Here is a 10674-nt window from a genome sequence, read left to right as displayed (position 1 = left end):
ACTACCCATCACCAGCCCATCAAAAAGAACTATTTCTCAACATTTGCCGCAACTTGGACAGCACTGGAGGAGATAATGCTAAGTGAAATAAGTCAATCAGAGAAAGACAATTATCATATGGTTTCTCTCATCTATGGCCAAGTATTTTTACCCATGTTCTTAATTCCTTATTTTCTACTAAATTCTAAATTTTAAGTAATTAATCATCCTTATTTCTACACACCATGAAACTTTCTCTGATTAACAAAATGAGGTTGGCATAAACAAATACATACTCACATACACACTGTCAGTAAATATTTATTTATTTATTTCAGGTGGAAGAACCCCATGTCTGAATCATTAATCCCAAAAGTCTTCTCAGTGGTATAAGTGAAACCTTATGAAAAACATGAACTGGATTGCCAATTACACTGAACAATCCGATTTCATTCTGGTGGGAATCTTCAGTCAATCAAATCACCCAGCTCTCCTGTGTGTGGTCATTTTTGTCATTTTCTTGATGGCTTTAACTGGGAATGGTGTCCTGATTCTTCTGATACATTTTGATGCCCACCTCCACAGCCCCATGTACTTTTTCATCAGCCAGTTGTCTCTTATGGACGTAATGTACATTTCTGTCACTGTGCCCAAGATGGTCATAGACCAGGTCATGGGTATAAATAAGATCTCAGCCCCTGAGTGTGGAATACAAATGTTCCTCTATGTAACACTAGCAGGTTCAGAATTTTTCTTTCTAGCTGCCATGGCCTATGACCGCTATGTGGCTATCTGTTACCCTCTTCATTACCCTGTCCTCATGAGCCATAAAGTATGTCTTCTCCTCGCATCTGGATGCTGGTTTCTGGGATCTGTAGATGGATTCATGCTCACACCCATCACTATGATGTTCCCTTTCTGCAAATCCCGGGAGATCCATCATTTCTTCTGTGAAGTCCCTGCTGTAATGAAGCTTTCCTGTTCAGACACTTCACTCTATGAGACACTCATGTACTTGTGTTGTGTCCTCATGCTCCTCATCCCTGTGACAGTCATTTCAAGCTCCTATTTTTTCATCCTCCTTACCATCCACAGGATGAACTCAGCAGAGGGCCGGAAGAAGGCCTTTGCCACTTGTTCTTCCCATATGACTGTGGTCATCCTCTTCTATGGGGCTGCCATGTACACCTACATGCTCCCCAACTCCTATCACACCCCTGAGAAGGACATGGTTGTATCTGTCTTTTATACCATCCTCACTCCTGTGTTGAACCCTTTAATCTATAGTCTCAGGAATAAGGATGTCATGGGAGCTCTGAAGAAAGTGTTGAATATGGGACCTGCTTTTCAAGAAACTATAAAATAGGAAAATTTTACATTAGTGCTTTTGTTATTTTTCTCCAAATATTATAACTTCATAATTTTATGCCAATATTATTCCTTAGATATTTATCTCATAATGCCTCATATCATTTGCATACCTCTTTTGGGAATTGCTTCTGTATATTACAAAATTCTTTGATTACATACTATTTGTCCATTTAAGATGAATTTTACTATCATATTGTACTGGCATTACATTTACTGACTTTGATTATTACACACTTATTCTGTAGGAGAATATTTATACTTTTAGAAAATACAGTATAAGAATATAGAGCAGTAAATGTTATGAGGTAGTATTAAATTGTCTTTAATAAGATAGATAAAAAGAGAGAAACAGAGGGATTGACAGAAGTATAAAGGAAATAGGTACAATATTACCTATTTGAGAGAGAAAGAAAGATTGACAGCGAAATGAAACAAACGGGTACAATGTTAACAGTAGGCAAAGAATATGGGTGTTCTTTATACCTTCTTATTTGTACTACATTTATACAAATCTGAAATTAATTCCAAATAGAGTTAAAACATCTTTATCCTCCCAACTTAAAAAAATATATCTGTTTGGTGGCTATATAAATAAAATAATATCCTAGAAAACACACTTATTTCAATTTGGCTTTTCATCACTGAGGTGATCTAATCATTGGTTCACATTTATTGGAAACTATCTTGTTCTACATGATCCATTCCTAAAGACATATAGTGGAAGTTAATAGTCACCACCATGTGGTAAATTTAGGATTCAGAATTGCATAGGGGACAATGGGGGAAATGGCAACCCAAGGTAGAATGAAGATTTAGGGAAGGTTCTTTGCATGAAGTGACACCTGAATTAAGTTTTAAACTATGTAATTTATTAAACAAATATATAGGGCACCAAATAGTCTTTCATTTATTCAATAAGAGTTTTATGATATAATAAAGATATTACCTAAGGGTTATTAAAATATAAATAATATATGAATGCTATCTTTAAGAAATTTGATCTAGTAGTTGTAGTTGTATATTTCAATATGTGGTAAAAAGTATATGATTTGCTTTGATATTAATTTGGAAAGGGCACAGATCACAAGGACACATCAGTTATACTGTGATATGTAACTTCATTCAAGCCAAGAGGAATGAGAGAAGACCTTGGAGCTCATTTCTGAATGGCAATTAGAAGTTATCCTCAGACAAGAACTGGGGTCTGGGTTGAAGGGATTTATTCAGGGACAAGATGTCTCATAAAAGGCACAGAATGAGCAAAGGAGATGGTTGACCAAATGGGAGCGGTAAATATTCCAATGGAATCTCCTTCTTATCTTTAGTTTAGATACTCATTTCTTACCTTTCCTTAACTCAGAGTTTTACACAAAGTAATGAAGTGATCAGACTTGTATTTTGGAAATGTTAAATCAGTGCTCACCAATTGGAAAAGCGCAAGCCTGAAGGCAAGAAGTCCGGGTAAGTAAGGATGGTGAACAAAATGTTAATCTAACTGGAATGAACCATGCTTTAACATTGGGAGGCTTTAGAGGAAAGGTATTTGGGGTGAATGTAATCCTGTTGAACGTAGACCATAAAACCACCAGACGTGGTTGTATGTCAAGCATTTTTCAATTGGTTGTGTCCAAATTCTGCAAATTGAGAATTATCAGCTTGTTTCAAATGTATAGATTCCATTTTGCTTTGAGAGACACTCAATTATTGTATGACTGCAAAATAAGGATCTTGCAGTTTGGGACTGCAAATTGGAAAACCAATTTCCAAAATTTTTACTTCAAACTGAATGAATAAAATATATGTATTCTTTGACTTTCAAAAAGAATTGAGAATGATAACACATCACCTATCCATTTTCTGGACTATATCATAGACACATTTGATATTTCCTTTTGTAACACCCTAGAAATGGAAAACAAAATATAATGAAAAGAAACATGATGCGAAGTAGAGCAACTTTCTATGAAACATGACTTATTTAAATGTGTCTTAAACCAGCAACTTCTTTTAATATTCTAAAACAATGAATTATCTTTTTTGCTTTATTTTTTATTTTATTATTAATATTTTCTAATTTTTCATTATGTTCAGTTAGCCAAAATATAGTACATCATAGGTTTTTGTTGCAGTATTCAATGATTCATTAGTTGCCTATAACACCAAGTGCGCATCCTAACACATGCCATCCTCAATACCCATCACCTGGAACCCCATCTCCTATCCCCTCCCCTCTGCAACCCTCAGTTTGTTTCCTGGAATCCAGAGTATCTCATGGTTTCTTTCCCTCTGTGATTTCTTCCAATTCAGTTTTCTCTTCCTTCCCCTGTGGTCCTCTGCCCTTCCTTATGTTCCACATATGAGTGAGACCATATGGTAATTGTCCTTCTCTGCTTGGCTTATTTCACTTAACATAATCCCCTCCAGTTCCATCCATGTCCTTGTAAATTGTAGGTATTCATACTTTCTGGTGGCTGAGTAATATTCCATCGTACATATGTACCACTGCTTCTTTATCCATTCATCTGTTGAAGGTCATCTAGTTTCCTTCCACAGTTTGGCTATTGTGGCCATTGCTGCCATGAACATTAGGGTGCATGTGCTCCTTCTTTTCATTACATCTGTGTATTTGGGGTAAATACCTATTAGTGTAATTCCTGGGTCATAGTGTAGCTCTATTTTCAATGTCTTGAGGAACCTCCATACTGTTTCCCAGAATGGCTGTAACAACTTGCATTCCCACCAACAGTGTATGAGGGTTCCTTTCTCCACAACCTCACCAACACTTGATGTTTCCTGCCTTGTTATTTTTTTGCCATTCTAACTGGTGTAAGGTGGTATCTCATTGTAGTTTTGATTTGTATTTCCCTGATGGCTGCTGATGTTGAACATTTTCTCATGTGTCTGTTAGCCATCTGTATGTCTTCTTTGGAGAAGTGTCTGTTCATGTCTTCTGCCCATTTCTTGACTGGATTATTTGTTTTTTGGGTGTTGAGTTTGAGAAGTTCTTTATAGATTTTGGATATCAGCCCTTTATCCAAAATGTCATTTGCAAGTATCTTCTCCCATTTTGTGGGTTGCCTGTTAGTTTTGTTACAGTTTCCTTTGCTGTGCAAAAGCTTTTTATCTTGATGAAGTCCCAAAAGTTCATTTCTGCTTTTGTTTCCCTTGCCCTTAGAGACATGTCTTGAAAGAAGTTGCTGTGTCCAATGTCAAAGACGTTAGTACCTATGTTCTCCTCTAGGATTTTGATGGATTCCTGTCTAACATTGAGGTCTTTCATCTGTTTTGAGTTTATCTTTGTGTATGGTGTAAGCGAACGGTCTAGTTTAATTATTCTGCATGTTGCTGTCCAATTTTCCCAGCACCATTTACTGAAGAGACTGTCATTTCTCCATTGTATATTTTTTCCTACTTTGTTGAAGATTAGTTGCATATAGAATTGAGGGTCTATATCTGGGCTCTCTATTCTGTTCCATTGATCTCTGTGTCTGTTTTTGTCCCAGGACCATGCTGTCTTGAGGATCACAGCTTTGTAATATAACTTGAAGTCAGGCATTGTGATGTCTCCAGTTTGGGTTTGTTTTTCAACAATCCCCTGGCAAATCAGGGTCTTTTCTGGTTGCATACAAATTTTAGGATTGTTTGTTCCGGCTCTGTGAAAATGCCAATGGTATTTTGATAGAGATTGCTTTGAAAGTGTAAATTGCTGTTGGAAGCATAGAGATTTAAACGATATTTGTTCTTCCAATCCATGAGCATGGATTTTTTCCATCTTTTTGTGTCTTCCTCCATTTCCTTCATAAGTGTTACATAGTTTCTAGGGCATAGATCCTTTACCTTTTGGTTTGGTTTATTCCTAGGTATCTTATGATTTCTGGTGCTATTATAGATGGAACCAATTATTAATTGCTCTTTCTACAGTTACATTGTTAGTGCATAGAAAAGCAACTGATTTCTGTCCATTGAGTTGGTATCCTGCCACATTGAACACTACATCAAAAACTAATGATGTCCTATATGTTAGCTAATTGAACATAAAAAAAGAAACACAAAGGAAACTCTCATAAAAAAATTGAGTATAATCGACACACAATGTTACATCAGTTTCAGGTGTACAACTTAGTGATTTGACAAGTTTATACATTATGCTGTGTTTGCCACAAGCAACCTATACATCACAGTATTATTTTTTTAAAAGATTTTATTTATTTATTTGACAGAGATAGAGACAGCCAGTGAGAGAGGGAACACAAGCAGGGGGAGTGGGAGAGGAAGAAGCAGGCTCATAGCGGAGGAGCCTGATGTGGGGCTCGATCCCATAACGCCGGGATCACGCCCTGAGCCGAAGGCAGACGCTTAACCGCTGTCCACCCAGGCGTCCCACATCACAGTATTATTGACTGTATTCCTTATGCTCTGCTTTTTATTCCTGTGACTCATTCCACTTATAAATTTCTGTTAAAAATTTAAAAACTGGAGCTTTTTATCTTGATGATCTCCCACAAGTTCATATTTTTTCTTTTGTTTCTCTTGCCTTTGGAGATGGGTCATGAAAAAAGTTGCTGTGGCTGATGTCAAAGAGGTTGAGGCCTATGTTCTCCTCTAGGATTTTGATGGATTCCTGTCTCACATCGAGGTCTTTCATCCATTTGGAGTTTATCTTTGTGTATGGTGTGAGAGAGTGGTCAAGTTTCATTCTTTTGCATGTAGCTGTCTGCACAGCCAAGGAAACAGTCAAAAAAACTAAGAGGCAGCTCATGGAATGAGAGAAGATTTTTGCAAATGACACTACTGATAAAAGACTGGTATCCATGATCCACAAAGCACTTCTCAAACTCAATACATGTGAAATAATCAGTCAAATAATGGGCAGAAGATATGAACTGACACTTTTCCAATGAAGACGTACAAATGGCTAACAGACACATGAAAAAATGTTCAACATCATTAGCCATCAGGGAAATTCAAATCAAAACCACACTGAGATACCACCTTTCGCCAGTTAGAATGGCAAAAATTGATAAGGCAGGAAACAATAATTGTTGGAGAGGTTGTGGAGAAAGGGGATCCCTCCTACATTGTTGGTGGGAATGCAAGTTGGTACAGCCACTCTGGAAAACAGTGTGGAGGTCCCTTAAAAAGTTAAAAATTGAGCTACCCTATGATCCAGCAATTGCAATACTGGGTATTTACCCCAAAGATACAGATGTAGTGAAGAGAAGGGCTATATGCACCTCAATGTTCATAGCAGCATTGTCCACAAGAGCTAAATTGTGGAAGGAGCCAAAATGCCCTTCAACAGATGACTGGGTTAAGAAGATATGGTCCATATATACAATGGAATATTACTCAGACATCAAAAAGAATGATTTCACAACATTTGCAGCAACATGGACAGGACTGGAGGAGATAAGGCTAAGTGAAATCAGTCAAGCAGAGAAAGACAATTATCACATGGTTTCACTCATTTATGGAACATAAGAAATAGGAAGATCGGTAGGAGAAAAAAGGGAAGAAGGAAGGGGGGTAAAAATGGGGGAATGAACCATGAGAGGCTATGGACTCTGGGAAACAAACTGAAGACTTTAGAGGGGAGGGGTGGGGGATTGGGATAAGCTGATGATGGGTATTAAGGAGGGCACGTATTTCATGGTGCACTGGGTGTTATATGCAAGTAATGAATCATGGAACTTTACATCAAAACTTGGGATGTACTCTATGGTGACCAACATAATAAAAAATTTTTATAAAAAAATTTTAAAAATTGGAAAAATTTGAAATAATAAATAAATGTAATATTAAAATAATTCCATGTGAATAACAGCAAAAAGTATACTATCAACACTCTAAGAGTTGGGGTATAGATAAAAATGTGAAGGAGATTATCTCAAATTTAGTTTCAACCATAGTACTCTTTAATGGTATTAGCTTTGAAAAATTGATTGAACTATGTATTTCCGATTGTACATCAGTAAAAATAAAAAGAAAAAAGAATGGGGTGCCTGGGTGGCACAGCGGTTAAGCGTCTGCCTTCGGCCCAGGGCGTGATCCCGGCAATCTGGGATCGAGCCCCACATCAGGCTCTTCTGCTATGAGCCTGCTTCTTCCTCTCCCACTCCCCCTGCTTGTGTTCCCTCTCTCGCTGGCTGTCTCTATCTCTGTCGAATAAATAAATAAAATCTTAAAAAAAAAAAGAAAAAAGAAAACATATATTTCAAATATTTTCCTTAAACTTAAAATGAGAAAAAGATATATATTCACTCCTACATGAAATATGTATTTTGTAAAATGAAAAGGCTACACAAAAAAACTAACTCATATATGTAATAGCCAAAAATTCATTATTGATGTGATGTGTGAATATTGTTAATCTTGGTTAAGATTTTGATACATGTTGAGATTAACAATAAAAGATTTTTAAAAAGACATCAGCAAAAAAACGGGACGGTGCAGCAGGGATATCTATTAGCTTCATTCACTCTTATAATTGCATTCTTCTTTATAGTCTCAGAGGGAATTTATTGACAGAAAACCTTCATCCACTCACTTAATGGGCATAGTAAAGTCCTCCTACTTCTCTCCGTACACTGAACCTGGTGATACTCCATTAGCCTATCTGGATGAAACTAGCTATATCATCTGATGGTGTATTCAACCAGACAAGCAGACAGAACTGCAAGAACAAAAGGGTGATTATTTTATAACTATCTTGACTTGTTCTACTTCTGATATTTTCCATTATAGTTGTTGAAAATATGTCCTTAATTTTCTTTTTACCTATTTGTAAGTGGAAAACAAATTTACTTTTTCTGGTATGCCAGGTGGACTGTTCAGTGTGGCTTAATGGCAGTGACCCACATTTACAAAAGTAGAGCAAAGATTTCCCAGTAGTCCCCAAGTACATTTCTGGTCTCCCTTTGTTCATTCAGCAAGCAGCTTCAAGGTCTTCACATTTATTGCTCACTGTTCTGGTCCTTTCTTTACTTTGACCTCAAATACAAACTTTATCAGCAGGTGTGTTTTGTAATTTATCAGGCTGTTGTTTTTATTTTTCACAGGGCTCAGATTTCATCTGTCAGTGAAGGTGGGATGTGATAGAAAGGCTATAGTTTTTCATGCGATGTGTCAAAATTTTGTTGAATATCTTTATTAAGAATTCAAAATCATTCATAGTGTTTTCAACTGCTTTATCAACTTGGGAATATTAATAATTTGATGTTTTAATTAGTTTTAGAATTATGACAAAAGTATAAAATATTTTTAAAGTATAAAACATATTTGAAACTTGGAAATTCTTCCCAAAATATCCAGATATGATAACTGCCTCTAAACTCTTCCCAGAAGGAGGAGTCAATATTTCCTTCCTCTTAGTAAGAACTTTGGAGTTTTAACATTTAACATGTCAGAAATTGAAAGGTTGCAAGGTTTAAACTTCAGAACAAAAAAATATAGAAGAAGGTATTATTCTCTTAAGAATGTCAGATGCAGTTTGTGTTTATTGTTTTTATTCATATTCATATTGTAGCTATTTTAGAATTCTGCTTTAAATCACATTTCCATTTTTGTCTCTGAATAGACTGACTGTGACCTCATTAATTGTAATTAGGTTTAATTTGTTTTTGATTCATCTTTAGCATCTGATTGAGAGACTGGCTGTGAACAGCAAGATAAAGTAGTAAACAATAAATTTGAGTCAGAAATATCTTAGTATTGTTCAATTTTCCTCTCTGCATCTCAGTTCCATGAACAATTAATTGCTATGTGCATTAAAGCAGATAACATTTGGGAAAACAACTAAAGCCTTCTCTGAAAAATGGCAATGACCCTCTAAATACTACTTCTTGTCCTCTGAAATATAAAGCAGTTGGTAGAAACTTCAAGGAGATGAATTTCAACTTGGAAAAACATGTACTGGATGCAAATTAAGTAGATTTCTACATAAAGTTCTCCTTAATCAGGGTTAAAATAAGAAATATATATTAACGTTTTTATATTTTTATAGAATAATTATATAAGTATATATACAATACATGTATACATATATACCCTCATAAGTTATCTAAGACTACAAAAATGGTTAAATCAAGTTCTTAAAGGCATAAATAGATATTAAACTGGTGAACTGACCTAATGGATTTCATATTATCAAATGATAATAGTAACAGCCATCTCTTACATAGATTCTGCATAATCATTACTGTAGCTATTAACTATTTAATTATTATTCATCTGTAACCAGTAATGTTCCAACCATGATCCTCATTTAATCCTAACCATATGTAAGATAAAACGTTATTTTTTTTCCTTTTTTTAATGTATGTAGAGTGAACGGAGGAATAGTGTATAGAGGATAAGCTGGACCTACACCCAGTCTGGCTTTAGAGTCTGGGGTCCAAAATGGTGCCCCTAGGCTGTCTAAGGGTTTGATCATTGGTGAGGACCATGATCTGTTTTGGAGGACTTGTGGCTTCCTCCATACAATCACAGTGCTTCACAGTGTGACTCAATCTTATAGAGAAAAGGGAGTTCAAGCATTTCATATAGATTTCCCCCAAATTGTGTCAAAGTTGCCTTTATTTCTTTTTTCTTTTTTAATTTAAATTCAATTAGTAAATGTATAGTATGTCATTCATTTTTGATATAATGTTCAATGGTTCATGAGATTGTTCTCTTTTTTTGGGGGGGTATTACTGGCATATAACATTTTACTAGTTTCAGTTGTGCAAGGTGATGATTTGATATATACGTGCACTGTGAAATTATTTTTTTCTTATGTAGAATACATCCTGAAGAGTTTTTAAGACCTCAGTTGGATTCTTAGACCAGAGAGTTTAATGATACATATTTTTTATTATGTTATGTTAGTCCATCATTAGGTTTTGATGTAGTGTTCCATGATTCATTGTTTGCATGTAATACCCAGTGTTCCATGCGATACATGCCCTCCTTAATATGTTAATGATATTTTGATATCTACAACAAAAACTCTAGAAGAGTATATACATCTACAATTTTTTGCATTTTGATTCATCTTTTGTGTTTGCTTAGAGCAACACCTAAACTAAACAAATTTATATGCTTATTGGTAAAAGATACTAGAGCAAAAGGTAAACTCACAATGCAATGAACAATGCAACCTCAGTATATGGTAAATTTATAGAATTACAGGTAATTTGTAATCTCTAATCTTCAGGACCATGGATTTTTTTTTCTGATAGTATAATTGGATTCTCTTTCTCTCTCAACACATTCATTTCAGTGGGTGGTGTTTCATGATTGATTCATTAACCCCAAAACTTTCCTAGGTTGACCAGGTGAAATTTC

At 35.5% G+C, this 10674-nt stretch overlaps 1 protein-coding gene across 1 annotated transcript; it reads left to right on the top strand.

Annotated features, from left to right (window-relative positions):
* The first annotated feature begins 382 nt into the window (after positions 1 to 382).
* LOC123776385 (olfactory receptor 2T29-like) lies at positions 383 to 1345 on the top strand. Its single transcript, XM_045772318.2, has one exon. It carries the CDS (start codon positions 383 to 385, stop codon positions 1343 to 1345), a length of 963 nt encoding a protein of 320 aa, XP_045628274.1.
* Positions 1346 to 10674: the final 9329 nt, after the last annotated feature.

The sequence above is a fragment of the Ursus americanus genome, chromosome 5, assembly GCF_024610735.1.
Source record: "Ursus americanus isolate L20-20 chromosome 5, mUrsAme1.1.p, whole genome shotgun sequence".
Classification (NCBI taxonomy): Eukaryota; Metazoa; Chordata; class Mammalia; order Carnivora; family Ursidae; genus Ursus; species Ursus americanus.
The sequence above is the reverse complement of the archived record's forward strand: the minus strand, read 5'-3'. Positions and strand labels throughout refer to the sequence as shown.

Excerpts from the sequence above, each read along its gene's own strand:
- LOC123776385 (XM_045772318.2), top strand. The coding sequence starts at position 383 with ATGAAAAACATGAACTGGATTGCCAATTACACTGAACAATCCGATTTC.